This window comes from Prionailurus viverrinus, chromosome X, assembly GCF_022837055.1.
Source record: "Prionailurus viverrinus isolate Anna chromosome X, UM_Priviv_1.0, whole genome shotgun sequence".
NCBI lineage: Eukaryota > Metazoa > Chordata > Mammalia > Carnivora > Felidae > Prionailurus > Prionailurus viverrinus.
The window spans coordinates 45,198,935-45,217,986 of NC_062579.1; the positions used below are offsets into that span (position 1 = coordinate 45,198,935).

Consider the following 19,052-nt stretch of genomic DNA (forward strand, 5'->3'; position numbering starts at 1 on the left):
CCCCTCATTCTCCTGGATTTTTTTATCTCTCTTTTTCTCAGCTTCCTCTTTTTCCATAATTTTATCTTCTAATTCACCTATTCTCTCCTCTGCCTCTTCAATCCAAGCTGTGGTCGCCTCACTTTATTTTGCAGCTAATTTATACCATTTTTTAGCCCCTCCTGACTGTTTCTTAGTCCCTTGATCTCTGTAGCAATAGATTTTCTGCTGTCCTCTATACTTTTTTCATTCCCAGGGATTAATTTTATGACTATTAGTTTAAATTCATTTTCTGTTATATTGTTTAAATCGTTTTTGATCAGTTCATTAGCTGTCACTACTTCCTGGAGTTTCTTTTGAGAATTCTTCTGTTTCATCATTTTGGATAGTCCCTGGTGTGGCATGGAACTGCAGGGGTCTTCCTCTGTGCTGTCTGGAGTAACTTGCATTGTTGGGCGGGGCTGCAGTCAGACCTGTTGTCTGCCCCCAGCCAACTGCTGGGTCCACAGTCAGCCTGCATTTTTAAATTATGAGTCTTAATCTGACTTTTGTGTGTGCATCAAATGCTGTTATTTGTTTGATACAGTGCTCGTTTAACTTTCACCTTTGTGAATACTGGGATAATGTTGTCTACAAATTCAAATAATGAAAATGAGAATGATTACAATATCAATGCCAGCATGACCTGAATTAAGGACTTCTGTTTTAATGGACAGATTGAAGAACATACATAATTGGATTAGAGAGACAAATGACCTGAAACAGAGCATACTACACAAAATTGAGAAAGGAATTTTGTGTCAGACATAGTGGACAAAGGGATGTGAAAGCAATTAAAATACTCTCCAAAATATAATCAATAATAGTATAACAACTTTGTATGGTGATGGATTGTTATTATACTTATTGTGGTCACCAATTGAAACCATGTGATATTATATATACTTGAGTGTGTGTGTGTGTGTGTGTGTATAATCTTGGTATTGTACATGAAATTAATACTATATTTTATGTCAATTATTCTTCAATATAAAGACTGTCCCCAAAAACACCAATGTCTACCTGTAAACAGAGGCTGCTGAACTAGCTTGGGCATACTAGTCGTACCAACACACACTATTGTTTCCTTTCTGTGATCTTTCTATAAAGCTGAGTAAAGTTATATATCCAGATTCATAGGTTGTTATGAAAAGGCAGATGAACAAAAGAGGAGTTCAGTCATAGATGTGTTGAGTCCTTGTAGCAGACAGCTAATTCTATCAGATCATACCAGCAATCATACTTTCTACAGTATATCAAGTAATGTCTCAATTCACAGCAACAGCTTACAAAAAAATGTCCCCCTAGCTCTTGTTTAATTTGATTTGAACAATGGAGTTTCACATAATCTCCTCGAATTCTATGAAGATTTTACTAAAACCACAGACACATATACAATGATTGTTGATATCTTGTCCAAATACAAACTAGATTTTGCTTATATATCTGCATATTGCAACGACAGGGAAAATGTAAAATTTGTGAATTCTATTCAGTCTATTAACTTTTTACCAATGAAAGTAAAATGACCTTACTTGCTAAATCTCCTGCACAATTTGTCCACAACACGGATAAAAAAAAAGTGTTGTTTGTTTTTCTGTAGTTTTGAAGCTTAAATAATGAAATTTGTGGTCATTTTTTAATTTTCTCAAGTCATGCAAAATCATATCATGTAATATGATTTTTTTGAGATGCAGTTGTATAAGATGACTATCATTGATGCCAACGAAAGGAAAGATGCTAAAATATCGACCTGCCCATAAAATCATATTTTCAAAGTGTGTAACAAGAAGAATGACTTCATATATTTGGAATAGATTGAAGATGAGAATGGAGAAAGGATTACAATAAAGCAGAAATTTATATTCTGTTTCTCCAAAAATTTTTGGAGAGGTCATAAGGAGCTTAGAAAAGTATTGACTGATTGCACCTGATTTGTTCAATGTTATGTGTAGTTCACAACAAAAACTCATGTAGCTATAAAAATGACTCATTCTTCTTTAGAAATAAGACTGCTTAAGAAGTCAAGAAGAAAAAAAGAAGTCAAGAAAAAAGAAAAATGTCAACAGCAAAGGGCAGCCATGTTTAACAGAAAATTTTTGACTTCTTTACTAAAATTGTACTTTATATGGAATCCAACTTCAATTCAAGAAACTTCAAATTTCTTCTGAGCTTTAAAACATCTTTCCTGAGAAAAAGTAATTTTACATACAAAGACATTGCATGCACTTTGGAGTGTTTGGAAATTCTGGACATTTTAGACATGGGCAGCCTGTAGGATGAACTATTTATGTGATGATTAACAGACAAAACAAACCTAAAATAGAAAATGGATGGACATTATCGGATACAGAAACCAATTTCTACAAATCGAAAATCTGCTCTTAATAGTAAGTAAAATCCTTGTTTAGATGGTTTTGTTGAAAAGATATTGATGACATCACACTGTATTGACACTAGGAATCAGTTTAATAGGGACTTGATAAGAGCAGAGTTGCAAGTCAAAGTAAATTTTAAATTTGTATGCTGCTTAACCACTACATAAAAGAGGGAAAAAAGGGTATCCTAAAAGCTGCAGGCATTTTAGGGAAAAAATAAGTAGAAAAGAAAACTGAAAGCATAAAATACTCCACCATATTGTAGGACAGAATGAAGCAAGTTAATTGTTTTCACTAAATTTAGGTAGTATCTGTATAATTAGTCCAGCTTTATTTGTGTTCTCTTTTAACAAAATCTAACGTGTGCATGTTAAAAATAAATGATGTAGCCAACAAAATTTAAAAATCCAATAAAGTTTTTAAAAAGAGCTAAATTGCTATATCAGAGGAAAAAAGCATTGTAGAAGTATCATTGTATTTTTACACATACCATATTATGTAACTTGTCCTGGTATTAATTACTACTACTTGCCATTGTTAATTAGTCTTATTGTTGTTTTGTTTAAACAATGGTATTTATGAAATGGAAAAAAACAGAATAATATGCCATTGAAAGTAAACATCTATCTTTCATACCTTGTGTTAATATAATAACATACATGTGTATCATTATTTATTAAATTGTGCTTTCATGTCTCCTATGGTTGTTTCCAAGATTAGCATTCTAAGAAGATTGGTCACCCAAAAATTTATTTTTTTATTTTAAAGACTTTTTTAAAGTTGGCTTTTCATTTCCATAGATAAGCTTTACAATAAAAACTATGCGTTTAAGTTGCAAAGATATACACATCATCTTTTTGAAGTTCCATTAATATTTCATGGCTAAAAAGTATTATTTATTATTATAGAGTAGATATTCTTCAAAAATCTGATATTTTCTGAGTATTTTTCAATCTGTTCTTTGAACATTCAGATAAATTATTTTTGAGTTTTCTATCATCTCAAATCCGTGATTGTATCTCATACATGATGATTATTTAATTTGTTAATGATTGATGACTGTAAATTTAACTTATTTGATCCACTAACATAACAGAACATGACTGTCTGTCTGTGAAATGTGTGTGTTTAGCAATTTCAACTTTTAGCTATAATTTTTGAGGACTATTTACATCTAACATTTACATTATGTGTAAAAAAATTGTGACTTGAGAGTGGGCTCTTGTGTCTTATGGCTCCATTATCTATTAGTTTGTGACATTGAGCAAATAACTTCATCTCACTTATAAAATGGAGAAGAGAATAGCAACCACTTTTTTGAGGTACTTTTTCATTTAGTCAACAGATGATTTTGAAGGCTTAATCCATGTGAGGCTTTCTTCTAGGCACCAAGGATATGGCAGTAAGCAAAAAGAAAACCTCCTGTCCCTTGGGCCACTTTGATTTTATTGAAGAAGACATGGCGTAAATATATATTATGAAGTGGATAATAAAGAAAGGAAGAATACAAAAAAAAATCCAGGAAAAGGAAAGTAGATTGAAAGGATTTTGCTACCTTAGATGGCTGCTTAGGGAACGTCTCTCTGGGTGATATTTGAGCAGAAATATGAATGAAGAAAAGGCGAAATATGGGGGAAGACTGCCCCAGGTAGAGTAACATATACAAAGACCCTGAGATAAAAATAAGTTTACATTTTGAAAGGACAGAGCTTACATATGTTTAGCCTTTACTATGTAGCAGACTCTGTCCTGAGCACTTAATATTTATTATTTATTTAATTCTCTCCACAACTCTAAAAGGTACTACTATGGTTGTTAGTCTCATTTAAAAACGAAGAATTCAAGGCAGAGTGTGTTTAAATAACCTGTTGAATGTCGCACAGCAAGTGCTGGATAATCAGGATAAAAACCCAGGTTTGAATCAACAGACTGTGGTGTTAACCACTAAGCTACTCTCTTATGCCTATGGCACCTTCCATGTAATTGATGAGGCAAGAAAGGCACAGAAAGGGGCCCACATTTGTGTGATTTGCCCACATTCACACAGCAAGTCAGGAGAGATGTTGGGACCAGAATCTAATCTCGGTGCTAGAACTGAAGGCCTGGTTATTCCTTCCCAAAATGCTCAATTGAGCCTCCTGTTAAGTCAGACACTATGCCAGGCACAAGGGACAGAGGAATAAGGGTGACCCAGAGAAGAAGTCCCTGATATCACATCAGAAGTAAAGTGATTTATTTTTTAAAAAATTTTTAAACATTTATTTATTATTGAGAGAGAGAGAGAGAGGGAGAGAGAGAGAGACAGAGCACAAGCACGGGAGAGGCAGAGAGAGGAGGAAACACAGAATCCGAAGCAGGCTCCAGGCTCTGAGCTGTCAGCACAGAGCCAACGTGGGGCTCGAATTCACAAACCGCGAGATCATGACCTGTGCTGAAGTTGGCCGTTTAACCGACTGAGCCACCTAGGCGCCCCAGAAATAAAGTGATTTATGTAGCATTACTGTAAATTTTGTGGTTAGTGTCTCTCCCTGCTACACCCTATCTTTCTCCATACTATTCTTGTCCTTTCCTGGCTCTTTGCCTGGTGACATATCTGTCTCCCTTGTTGAACTGTGAGATCCATGATGGTAGGGAGAAGGTTTGTCTCAGTCAATCCTCAGTTTAACATCCAGTAAACACAAAGGGAACAGAGATTTTGAATAAATTTCCAGGTATTCATTCTACTGATAAACATAGATGTGTGAAATGATGTTGTACAAGTGTATTCTTTGTAGCATTGATTACAATGGAAATAACTGCAATATTTATCATAAGGGAACTGGTTAAAATTATCAAGGGCAGAAATCTTATGCAGCCTTTAAAATATAAGACAATTTTTTTTATTTTAAAAATATAATCACTATTCCACATTTTATTTTTTCTTAGGATTCTTCCTAAGTTGTCATGAGTTTACAGGTAAGAATTGCTAATAGCTCAAGTTTTAAAGGTTGTAAGGAATTTTGGGGACTATCCAAACAAACCACTTATTTTCTTACTTGGGTAAAGTGAATCAAAAATGATGTGTAACTTGCATAAGAACACCTCTTTAGACTCCCAGGAAGTTATAATATGTCCCATGTCATGAGGACCATGAAGCCTTGGTGATAGGGAAGCAGGTAAACATACAGGTGAGACATTGGCTGCATTTGAGAGGCATTTTTCCTCATTTTTTTCCAGCAAAATGTGCCTCTTCTACAAAGAAATTTCCTTGCTTGATCAAGAAACTGATGAAATTCTTTACTATGGTGAGGGTGATCCAGGCTTGAGGGCTAAATGTCATTCTTTGAAGGCCTGGGTCTGCAATGTAGGGATGAGCTGGAAGGTTTCTCTAGGTTACTAGCATAAGAAGAGCCCTATAAGACAAGCATCTTCCCAAAAAGCTGTATCTCATTATGGAAAAAGAACAGAGACCCATGTTAACAAAAACAGATTTATCATGTCCCAAAGAAGACAACTATCAAGAATTACTCAACTTCCCCACATTCCATCAACCTCTCCAGGACTGGATGTTGCCCTTTATGTCAGGTCATTCACCCAGTACCAACCATATAGCTTTACTCATTCCAGGTCCAGTCACAATTTCTCTGCTGCATGATGCTTCCCTGAGACCAGAATTATGGGTAGGCTTCTAATGCTCTTGTTACACTTTTTGTCTTTGAAAAGAATTCTGTTGGCAACAGCAAGAGTCACCTATTTACTGATCTCTCTGGGCATTGTTGTATTTAGGGACCTAACCCAGCCTAGGAGAATGTAGACTCTGAGATATGATAGCAATGGAGACAGAATATTTACAGAGAAACTTGGCAGTCAGAAGGTCTGGCATGGAATAAGAGTACTCTAGGACCTCAGTTCTGCTCCTGGCCCTGCCACTGATCCCCTTTATGACCTTGAGCAAGTCATTCCATCTATTTCTGAGCCAGTGTATCCTTAAAACAGTGAGAAAACTGAAGGCTAAAGGCTCTCTAGGGATCCTCCCAACTCTCAGATTCTATAAATCCATAAACTTCATGGATTCAGAGTATTACCTGGTTCTTGTTCCAGTAGAAAAAGAGGAATCAAATGAGTTCCTGGTTAAGGGCTTGGACTCAGTACTCTGCGCCCCAGTTCTCCCTCTTAATGACTTCATGATTTTGGGAAAAACATATGCACTCTCATATTCTTTATCAAGTAGAGCTGACAATAAGAAAGACCCCACTGGTGTGCCTATAGCACAGAAGAAGAAAAACTCAGTGAGGTAAGGAGAGATCTGGTCAATGAGGATTTATATAAAGAAGTCTACTTAGGTGATGATGCCCTGGTTATCTGCATGAAAATAGACTTCCAGAGAGATAGCAGTTCTCATTTTCTAAAAATACCTGGGGGACAAAAGGAATATTTGGACATGGTAAAGTGGGGCAAAAAATGACTTTTATTTTAGTTCCAACTGTGTGCCCTGCTTTATACTAAATACCTTGTAAACAACATTATATTTAGCCCTCCCAACAGCCCTGGGAGGGCTGTGGACAAGGTTCTGTTACTGGCCCAGTGTCACCAGTTAGTAAGTGGTAGATCTGGGATGTGATTTCAGTTTAAGTATGTCTGATGTCTCAAAGTTATCTTCTCCTCTTGCCTAGGCCTACCTCATCACATCTCCTGCATCACAAAGAAGTAGAAATTATAGGGAAGTTTAAATTCTGTGTTAGAGGTGTGGCCAAAAAAGGCTTTAAATGATAAGCTTGCAAGTAGAATACAAGTGTATGTCTTTTTAAGTATACCATTCTGAAAGCAGATCAATTAGGGCATGATTAGATTCTCAATAAGGCATAAAAAAATGATTCTTCACACCTGCCCTTAAAAACACCAACTCCTCTGGTACATTTAAAACACAATCCAGTTTCCTCATATTTTATTTTCTCTTCCTCAGCTCCACCTGCTCCACCCCTACCCTGAGTCCCTTTTTCAGATTTGGTATACCCTCTTGGTATAAGAAAAAGGGAACTTACCCTGAGTGGTAGCCAACATGACAAAATCATGACCTGGATTTGCAAGTAAAGTGGTTTTTTTTTAGTTTATTTATTTATTTTGTGTGTGAGAGAGAGCGAGCGAGACAGAGAGAGAGAGAGAGCAAGTGGGGGAGGGGCAGGGGGTAGAGAATCCTAAGCAGGTGCTGCACTGTCAGTGCAAAGCCCAATGCAGGGCTCACAAACTGAGATCATGACCTGAGCTGAAGTCAGATGCTTAACTGACTGAACCACCCAGGGGCCCCATAAGGAAAATTTTAACATCAAATATTCCGTGTCTGTTGTCCCACTGTCTTCGATTATCATATATCTCTTTAACAAATGGGATAAAATAGCAAAATAAAGAACTCTGAAAAAATAAGTTGCTTTGTACTTAAGCAAGAGTAGTTTTAATAATGGTATAGGCAGAAGCTATGTGGGGAACTAAAAGTGATGTAGGAGATGAGTATGTGGCAATGATGTAAGATAAACACATGTAGAATAGCTTGGAAGTGAAAGGAAAAAGAAATAATATCAGGGACAGCAGCATCATGTGAAATTTATGAACTTTTGTTTTAAACAAGAACCTCAAATCAAAACCTTACAATATGTTTTTAATTTCTTCTCGTGACAATATATACCCCAGGAGGAAGCACTGGCAACTGAGGAACACTTCTTATGTATTATAGGGATAATGAAGAGAAGTTTTTGAAGAACCATCGTAGAAAATCTAGGATGTCTATTTGCTGTATGTCTAAAAAAATCATGACAGTTGCTGGCATAGAGGGAAGAGTGTGGGAGTAAGGTCTCTTGGCAGTCAGGAATGGGTCAGAGGAGGATGGTGGTGCAGCATCCAAAAGAAAACAGGATTCCTTTTCCTCTAAAACTAGAGGGAAGGTGTGGAGAATAGATGGAAATAGGAGTGTATTGGAGTAGGTGGCATAGATAAATCAGCCACTCTTATAAGTATTTTAACCTTAGAAAAATAGGATATAAAGTCAACTACTAAAGCTAAGTGTAGGATGGAATTCATTTTGTTTATTCATTCATGCATTCATTCAGCCAGCATATCAAGGATCTACCATATAGTGTGATTGGCCTGAGGGATTTACAGACATGTAGTTCCAACTCTGGCCCAGAGTAGATACAATTGTGTGTTTGGAAAGAATCAAGATAAGGAACTGAAAATAGTGTGGAAACAACAGAATTGGACATTACAAATCAGTATTGTACCACCTAGGAACCATATCCTAATAGGCAAGACCACCACAGGTAGTATTCACCACAGGTAGGTGGGAAGGATCTATGGCTAAGGGGCTGGTATTTATTGTGGGCACTCTGGAAAGACCAGGGGGAAGGTGACTGATTAAAGTGGCACACAACATACTGGTCACAGCATTGAAGCTAGAAAGGAAAACTGGTGTAAATAGAGAGAGATGATGGTTTCACATATGGTAAAAAGATTAGATCTTACAGCCAGGTCTCGGAACTCAGTCAAGCATATGACATTGGGTGAAGCTATATATCTAGTAATGGAGCAGGATTTTAGCCTCCTCCATCCTGTGTATCCTTAGGAAAGTCAATTAGCCTTATGTGACTATCCTAATCAGCCATTGCCATAGAGACATATTCACCTGTAGCATGGGCAATTTTGTTATTATCAATTGATAGATTACTCTCCAGGTTTGTCATCTAGGTTTGTCAAAAGCTGTCTGCCTTCTGCGCCATTTTGGTCTATTGTGTCTTCCATAGAGACATCAGGAAAAGCAAAACAAACAAAAATCTTTGAATTTTCTGTACTGAATTGTAATGGATTATGTACAAGCTTTGGGGACCTGGGTTTGAATATTGACCTCACTACTTAAAACAGTAAAGTGAACTTAAGAAAACCACTTTTCCATTCTGAGTCTCACTTTCCCAGTCTGTGAAATATGTTCAGTAATGATTGTCTTCCAGGATTGCTTTGTAAACTCAGTGAAATACTAGAGGTAAAGCAGTTACCATAGTGCCTGGCCTATCTATTCATGGTACCCATGAAACATTATTGACTTATTCTTTCTTTAGTTGGGAATAGCCACATCATTGCTGTGAGTAAAGTTTGAAGCCTAGAAGAGGTTAATAGCTGAGCTAAAGACATGCAGGGACCCACTCTGGTTTCTCAATCTTATATGACAGAGTTCATTTGAGGTCATCATTCTCTTCCTTCTCTCCCTTTGTGGTCCTAGGAACAGGATCCCCCCCAACCATATAGTGTGTCTGATGTGTTCAAAATGCTTGGCTACAAGTGACGAGATCTCAACTCAAACTAGCTTAAGCAAGACAAAGGATTTTATTGGATCAGAGAGCTGGGAACTTTGGGACTTCAGGAACAGCTGGATCCACAAAGTTCAAATGATACTCTCTAGGTTATTTCTCCCCATCTCTAATTCTGTTTTTCTCCTCATGGTATGAATATCAACCCCTAAAATTCTCAGATTAATGTCATCCTAGAGACTTCAGCATGGAGAGGGAGCTTCTTTCTCCCAGTGTCTATACATATTCAATTTAGCAATGGGCTCTGATTGGGCCTGTTTAGGTCCTATAACCATCCTCAAAATTGCTCTTGTGGAAGGGGTGTGGGTGGAGGAGTGGAGGAATTGAGAACTCTAATTTGGCCTAGGCTGTGGGACATGTTCACTCTGGGGAGGGGTGAGAGGAGCACAGCAAGGTGATCAGTAGCCCCAGTGAAACCACACAGAATGAAAGAAGGGCTAGAGTGCTAAGCAGACAACCTACACCTTCCTCACTAAACAGCCACCAGACATCACTCCTCTGTCACAGTTATAGTGTGCCATGTAATATAAAACATTGTGGAATGGTGAGATACATGGTATCCTGGGAAGGTAAACTTATGCAGTATGCCATGGAGAGGCGTGGCACCCAATCATAAGGTGAGAGACACTGTGGGAAGCTCAGGGAAACTGTGGTGATGGACAGCGTTGCCACAAACATGCCATAAAACCCAGTCTCACTTTCAGCTGCTGGTCCCCCTCACCACCCACTCTCTCAGGACCAATTCTCAAACTTGTGCTCTTTTCTTGCATTGTACCTGGTACTCCCTCCACATAACCTGGTTATTCCTCACTGAGCACCTACTTTGGTAAGCCATCCCCTGCAGCTAAGTAGCATTTCATACACTGTTTTTGGGAAAGATACAAACCTGATCACACTGTATTACAGCACAGGGCACTTAATGAGGGCTTGATGGATAAAATGGGTGAGATCACATTACTGAGAGGGTGAATAGAGCAAATAACTGAACTCATCCTCGTATTCAACAAACATTTATTAACACAGAAATGAATAAGGCTTGGCCCCCTGTTAGCAGAATGCTCAGTACAGAGGGGCAGACAATCACAAAGCTCCAGTAGAATCACAGTAGAATATCACTGAGGTACAGACAAAGTACTTTGAGGCACAGTGAGAGGGATAGAGGGGTGAGGAACAATTTTCCAATTTATGTCTTTGTAGAACATTTAGAAAAGGCTCCAGAGAAGTCATCTGTGAGTTGAGTCTTGAAGGAGGAATAGAAGCCACCAGATAAACAGTCAGAGGAGCCCTACAGGCTGGCACTCAGAAATGTAGGTAAATAAGTGGTTCAGGGAACCAGGCATGAATAATCGAAAAAGGAAAAAAAAAGAGAGAATAAGGAATGAGTAGGACCATCAAGTACAAAGCTTTACTGTACTCTACTGTAGAAATTTAAAGGTCTTGTTTCCCTATGGAGAGAGAAGAGGGAGAGCAGAAGATGGTATGTTCTCAGATATGGGTCCCTGTCACTTCCTCAATCAGGTCATAGGGCTTGAACATCAAAGCCAGAGCTTAAATTGTGATCTAATATCCCTAAGCCACTAAATTGTCAAGAACCACTTTTCAGTACCAAAGAATTTGTATGAATAATGCAGTTCTAAATAGGAGAGAGTCCCTACTATTCACCTTTTTCAGATGCAGTTGATTCTTCCTAAGAAACAGCTCTACTTCTTTCAAAATCAGATGGGGTGTGGAACCTGAAAGGGGAAGGCAGGCTAGAGTTCAGGCCTTGCAGCAATCTCACAATTGGATGTAAAATGATGGTTAAGACTATTTTTTTTTCAAATTCTATGTATGTGTCAACATAATATTCAAAAAATATTCACAAACCCTTTGTTTTGTTTTTCTTATCTCCATTTATTTTTCATACCGTATGCATTTTAATGTTTAAATTAAAAATAAACTTGTTTTTTTTAAATTTTACTGTTTTTTTCTATTTAAAATGTTTTTAATTTATTTTTATTTACATTTAAAAATTTTTAATCCTTTTTATTTAGTTTTTATTTAAATCTCTCAAATTGGACTTCCTTAAGGTTATTTATATATCTTAAAATTCCTTTTTCTCTATTTTTTTCCTTTTCAAAATTTTTACTGTATATTTATTTATTTTGAGAGAGAGAGAGAAAGGAAAAAAAAAACAAGTGGGGAAGGGGCAGAGAGAGAGAGAGAGAGAGAGAGAGAGAGAGAGAATACCAAGCAGGCTCTGTACTGTCAGTGCAGAGCCTGACTTGGGGCTCAATCCCACGAACTGTGAAATCGTGACCTGAGCTGAAATCAAGAGTCAGATGCCTAACCAACAGTCACCCAGGCACCCCTAATTTTTTTTTAATTAAAAAAAGTTAATTTTGTCTTCTTGTCTTGTTCTAAATTTTCTTCCTTTAAAATATTTCTGTAAACTTAAATTTGAATTTTCATCCTATTCTATATTTTTGGAAATTTTATTTCTTAAGCTCTTTGTGAATTTTGCTAACTTCTCATTTTTCAACACGTGTATTTTATGGTCTAATTTAAAATGTTTAATATAAACATTTTATTTAACTTTTAAGAGCTCCATTCCCCTTTCTTACTTCTAAAACTTTAAATTTCACTTTAACTTTTTTGTAAACTTTCATTTTTTATCTTTGTCCTTGTTTTATTCATTTTACCTTTTCTAAACTAAGAAAAATGTATTTTTAAGCCTTAAATAATTTTGAAATTTTAAATTAAAAAAACTTAAATTTTAAAACATTTCTTTTAAAATATTTAACTTAAATTTTTCAACATTTAGAAACATTTTCTTTTAAAATTAAAAAAAAAGTTTTCTTCTTTTTAAATATTTTCTTGTAAGGCTTTAAAATTTTTTTTCAATATTCTTTTTTTCAAACCATTTGACTAATCAGCCACAGCTAGAATACCAATTGTTAAACTTTTTGTTGATGTACAAATACTCCCTGATCTCACATGGTATTTTTGTAGAAACAAATGACATACAGCAGTGGCAGAACATCTCCATTCCCACTCTCCCCATCTAAAACAATCTGTTCATTTAAGTATGCTTTATGTGACCATTTTCAACCTCTTCCCCCCCTCCCATTTCTTAAGGCTGAATGGTCACTAGTTATTTTTTTTCCTCTTACAGACCCATAAACCATGGTAAAATAGGTTCTTTATATCAAGGTGCTACTTGTCATATAGGTGCTATTTGTCATTGTCAATGCCAGGTAGGTTTTTGCGAAACTTCAAGAGGTGCTTGTTGTTGTATGGGTATTGTCATTGTCCATTCCAGGTAGGTTTATGTGTCATTTCAGGATCCTTGTATATTCATTTCCTTTTTTTTTTCTGGTAAGTGTCTTGTAAGACTATTCTTTCTCTAGACCCTGTTTGTGATAGAACAGTAAATACCCTTCACTGTAGAGTAAGTCCTCAATGGTAGCCTTGGTGATGATGGCATCATCACAGCTAAACCATTGGTCCTTTTGTTGCCGGATAAAGCTGGTATAGTGTCCACTTTCCAAAGTTCCATGGTGATTAATCACTGCAAACAAGGAATACTTATTCTCATTGGGTGTACAATCTGTTGGTGGCTGGTCTTCCTTCATTCTGCTGTCCTTAGTGGAGGCCAAAAATGGAGTCATATCCAGCTCCAAGGGAAAGGAGATAAAAGTATTAATCTTTCGCCTCTGTTTACCTACATGTTCAAATCGCTTGAGATGAAAACAGGCCACGATAGGTAATTTCTTCATCGTGAGTTGTTTGGTAGATTCCTGATAGCTTTGGCAACTACTGCATTTGATTTTGGCACTGCTTCCTAGGTACTCTGGCCTTGTAAACCACTGTAGGCAATCTGTGAGTGAGGGAATACCTGGTATGTGGTCATCCCTACTCACTGTGCTGTCGGCTCCCTCTGGACTCTGGGAACTGAATGTGGCACAAGAGCCAGGCAAGTCCAAACTGATGTCCCAGCATGGGTCTATTGTGGTAGAGACACTATGGCAAGCTTGACATGTGACATCTGACTGCAAGCCACCTGTAAAGATTTGGTCTATGATGCAGTTACAGCAGTTGGGGTTATTGGCCTCCTGCCCAACACTATCATCTTTGCTGTGTCTATGCAGCACATCTAATATTGCGATAAGGAACTCATGGGCATCCTGCTGCCTATATCCTGCTAAGTGTTCTGCATGAATCCATATTAGATGCAATAACTTATAAGGAATGTGAGGAGTTCGGCTCCCAGAGTACATTGCATGAAAAAGAGAAGACATTTCACAGACAAGACACAAGCTGGGGCTTGTCATTACACATTTATGCTTGTCAGAGAGAAAGAAATCTTTCAATAAAGGAATATGGGTAAGTGCCTGGACAATACAATTCATAAAGCACGTGTTCCCAAGATTGATTAGCCCTCTCAGGCCTACAGTACAGACTGACTTTTTCCTCCTCTTTTTCTTGGGTTTCACCAATTTTGGCTCCTGTTCCTTTGACTCACAGGTTGAATGTTTCTCTTCAACACCTGATGTCATACACTGTTGAGAAACATCTGTTGAGATGGAAGTTAGTAATTTCAGAATTTTCTCTTTTGTTTCTTTGGCAATCTGTTCTATGTCTTTGTCATATACATAATCCTTACACATAAAGCAATATATAACCCCATGATAGAGGTCTACAGCTAAATTATGCTGTTTTGTTTCTGCATGTTTGTGAATATGTTTCTCGGTAAAGCAGCCAAAAAAGACACAGGAGAGACAAGAGTGGAGTCTGTTCATATGGGTACTACATACATGACAGAAGCACGACTTTGCCTTACGTTTCCTAGTTTCTGGGGTCCCACTCCAAACGAAACGCTGGTAGATCAACCGCAGGTTCTTCCTCCAGTTCTTAGCCACTTTAAAGCTCTCCACATGAGAGCAGCCTGTAGGACCCTGATCAAACTCCACCTCCAGCAACCAGTCCCCTAGGCCACCTCGATCCGCAGAGCCACCTAGGTCAGGAGAACAGCTTCGCAGCTTCTGGGGCCTAGACCCAGGCCGGGATCTACGCCGCGATCTGCGCCAGGACTGGGGCCGGGTCAGAAGCTGAGGGGGAGGATAGGCTGGAGGCTGGGGTGGGGCCGAGGGCCCGGGCAGGGCTCGGGCCCGGACCCGGGGCTGGGGCCGAGGGCGGGGCTTGCGGCGCGGGCAAAGGGGCGAAGAGCTGCTGTAACAGCGAGGTGGGGTTGAAGGGAGCACCTCCTTATCGCCGCCGCTGTCACTCCACGTCAAGTTCTCCTCCGAAGCAGGCTTACGCTCTTGTAAAGGCTCCAGCTTCACCTCCTCAGCTCCCTGGCCTGAACACATCTTTGCCTCCCCCACCGCCTCCTTCTCCATTTTCCCCGCCTTTTCAGCCGCCTCCTCGGGCGAGGCTCCTCCCCCACCGCCCGAGCTCTAGCGGACCAAAGAGCTGGAAGACAAGGAAGTTTCCCGAACTTGGGCCATCAGCTCACCGCCCGGCCTGAGAAGAAAGGTCTGGAATGGAGCTGCGACTGTAGATGGAATGAGACAGGGATTTCTGTGAACGATCTGGCCAGCATCATGGCGGCGGCGCGCCATTAGCGCCCTCAGGACCCCTCCCACCATGAGCTCAGCCAGAGACCAATGCGGGCTCCACCCCCTCTACTCAGGGGCTCCCGGAGCTGCTGAGGAGACAGAAGCAGTTACCTGGTTTAAAAGCGATCCGATCGTGCTGGGAGTGGGGGGCTGGGGTGGGGGAAAGGGAGGAGGACAGAGGGAGGAAAACGTGGAGGTGGGGTGTGGTACGGCCTGAGCTTTAGGGTGGAGATGGAATCCTTTGAAAAAAGGCGCCACCCTCTAACTGACTTTCCTGCGCTTTGCGCAGCCTCACTTTGGCATAGCTTCCTCTGACGTTCTTTCCTTTTATTCTAAAAACACACTGGGGTCAAAATTTACCTTAAAAATTGCTAAAAGGGGACCACCTATGGAAAGTGGGCTCAGGGAAAGAAAGTGTCCTCCTCCTCCCTGGAATGGAGCTCCTCCCACCTTACCTATGCTGCTGGGGCTGGGTATGTTCCACCCTTGCCGCTACCTCCAAGGGCACTGTCTTTTGGTCAGCCAAACTCTTGCGCCCTCTCACGCTCTTTTCGCGCTTGTGTTCCTTCTCACACCTCGTTTCTTGCTTCAGCACCTTCATTCCCTATTCCTCCGAGAATTCGGACTCTCTCACGCCCTCCACGCGTTCATCGCCCCTGTCTTCAGTGTTCGACCCCCAAGATCTCTGCCCCTTCCCGCCTTCGTCCCCGCAACGCCCCGGCTCCGCTGTTTGCTTATAGGTCTGGGTTACCTTGGGCCACAGGCGCGTGATACAGAACGTCAGCAGCTGCTGCTGTACAGGCGCTCCTCAGCCAACGTTCTCTCCTGACCTCTCCTCAGGGCTGGTCACAAGGGGGCCGTCCCCTGGCCCCTCCCCTCTCGACGTGTGGCCCCCAGCCCCGGATTCTGCCCTCCTGCAGTGATGAATGGCACCGCTGTCCGGTTTGGTCAGACCTCTTCCTGAAACAGATTATACTGGAGGTAACCACAGCGACGGATTCTAGAGAAAGCCCCTGAAATGGAGGTTCTGGTCTCACCTGGCTCCAGGCCCGGACTCCGCAGATAAAAAAAAGATTCATTGGGGTGGCGGTTGGGGTTGCAGGAAGGGCAACTCTCTGGCATGAATCCCTCAGGGAACCATCAAAAATTGATCTCTGGGAATTCAGTGGAGAGAGGAGTATTATTCTGGAGTGTGGTGAGAGGAATCATAAGGGCTTCAGGCCCTAGATAGAAGATACCAAGCACTTGCTAGCTTTGTGAGCTCAGATAAAACACCTGATTTCCCTGAGCCTTAGTTATGTCATCTGTTAAACAAAAATGGGAATAATAATCCTAACCTGTTATGAACACTAAATCATAGTATATATAAAGTAAAAGTTCCTTAAGTTACCTGTTTCTTTCACACCTGTTTCTCAGTCCACATCTTAAAATCTGCCTATAGCACAATGCCTGGTACTTAGAATACAGAAAAGGAGAACACTGTCTTTTCAAATTCTCTCAAAGTTATTGCTCAGTTCACTGAATTATCCCTCCTAACCAGTTCATGTAAATGAACACACACTTAACAAGTGTACATGAACAGATCCCATAACTGTATTACTGTGCTAAATTGTGCTGTGAGAAATACAGAATAAAACGATTTGTGTCCTCCAGATTTTGTCTTCCCTTTAATAGATACAGCGTCCAAGGCCACAACCTCTGTGAAAGCTGCTATCTCTGGGGCTTGTTGCCCTTCCTGCCCTATCCATAGAATATTCCTGCTTATCATTGAAGATGTTTAATGCTACATTTAATCTTTCTGGGACAGTCATGCACCTCCTTTCTCAACCTCAGGATAAGGATTCAGTTCTCTCAGGCTCAGGATTGGTATCTTGTAGGTGCCTTCCCAAAAGAATGTCAGTCATTTTAGGACATCAAAGAGATTCAGCAATCTGTATGAATTTCCAGAGTGAGCACAGATCACCATGATCTTGGAGAAAAGAACCACCATAACTGTCCTGTAGCCCAAAGTGACTATAGGTTGAGAGGTTCAAATAAGAGTTAGTCTTCAGATGAATATGTTTGTAGGAACATTTGCCTGGGAGACAAGAGAGCAATGTTCTTATACTTTCCCACCATTATTAGCTATATATCACTTCTACAATTCAGTTTCCCTGAGTAAGAAAAGGGTTGATTTGACCTTTTAGCAGTTCTTACCATAAATTCATGGCAACTTAGCAGAAATCCTAATGAGGCTTCCGGTTCACAGATACTTGGCCCCCAAGTCAGATTAATGGCCGTGTGGCTGACTGGAAAGACTTTAACTGCCATGACTTCACACCAGAGAGGGGAGGCTTACTGTTTTCTGGCTAGTCTTTTCCGTTTCTCTGGATGCAGCTAAGCTGCATTAGAGGAGCCTCAGGAGATGGGATGACCTGTTCAAACTGAGGTACCTTTTGGCAGATTAGTTTGTCTTCCTATGGAGTTTACAAAGGACTTTTAAGCAAGGGTATCAGGGTTTTCCAACATCATGGAAATTGGCCTTGTATAAATGTTAAAGATTTTGACTTGGGATTTAGACAGATTGCACCAGAGGGTGGAAGAGCATACATACAAGGAAGCAGTAGGTGAGAGAAGCAGAAATGGAGTCACCAGTGGGTACTCAGGAGGACTTTGAGGGGAAGCAGTATCAGAGGCAATGACATGCCCTCCTGCTGGTGAGTGGTTGAGTGACACAGAGGAAGGTGAAAACCTCTGGTGGCTTATAGGGAAGTCCTTTCTATCTCCCTCACTTCTTTTCCTCTATCTGAATTACCTTTTCTCTTGTGCATTCCTCCTTTGACAGAAATCTAGAGTGAGGTAAGGAGGGAGCTTACCTTCCTGGAAGTCCCAGCAGTGCCACCCTTACCCGAAGAACAGCCAGTCATTGCCCCCCCGCCATACTTGCCTATTCCATCCATACCAAACCTTGTGATTTTGATCCACTTCTTGACAATAAATCCTTGAGGGTTAGTTAAAACGGGAAGAGAGGGTAGCTCATCAGGGTTCCATGAAGTAACCCCAGAGGTCCTACCCCAGTTCCATCCCCAGAGTTGACTTTGTTCTGGACCCATCTCCAAGGATCCAGTGTCCCTCCAGATTACCCCCTGTTTTACACCTAGTTCAAATGTTCCCTCCTCCAGGAGGTCTTCTCTGACCCCCCCAGATCTGGAGGGTGTCCCTCAGAATACAGCAGCACTTTATAGACAGAGCCCTTCTGGACCCAGCCTCTTTAAAGAGGATCCTCTCTAAAGAGGTCCCTCAGTTTGGACCCTGCCCTAGCCCCTCACCCCTTTGTCATGAAGAGACCACCTACAAAGAAAGGTGTCCTGTTGAAGTGGAACTGGAAAGCATATTAAAATCTCAATCATGTAGAAGTACCTGGAAGAAAAGCTCTTTAGAACTATAGACTAATTTATGAAGGAATTTTTTTCCCCCTAGGTAAGGGCATTTGCTCACCCATGGCTAACAAAAGACTTGGCTTATTTCTGGGATAGAAGACCTAGATGGAAATGCTGACTCATTTTCTAGCTGTGTAACTAGGATGAGGCCCAGTAGTTTGTTTTTGACAATTGACTAGCTAATGCTGATGCAGAATGTTGATGCTGTTGGTATGGGGACTGGACTTTGAAAACAACTGTTGTGGGTTATTGTATAAAAACCCATAGGTCAAGACCTTAGTAACAGGAAACTTTTCCAATGTGGCT

At 40.1% G+C, this 19,052-nt stretch overlaps 1 protein-coding gene across 1 annotated transcript; it reads right to left on the minus strand.

Annotated features, from left to right (window-relative positions):
• Positions 1–12,600: 12,600 nt before the first annotated feature.
• On the minus strand, positions 12,601–15,928 carry USP51 (ubiquitin specific peptidase 51). The gene is made up of 3 exons (XM_047843254.1): positions 15,824–15,928; positions 14,550–15,165; positions 12,601–14,282 (listed from the first exon to the last, which is right to left on the minus strand). Exons 1-3 carry the CDS (start codon positions 15,926–15,928, stop codon positions 13,102–13,104), a joined length of 1,902 nt encoding a protein of 633 aa, XP_047699210.1. The 3' UTR covers positions 12,601–13,101.
• Between the last annotated feature and the right edge of the window lie 3,124 nt (positions 15,929–19,052).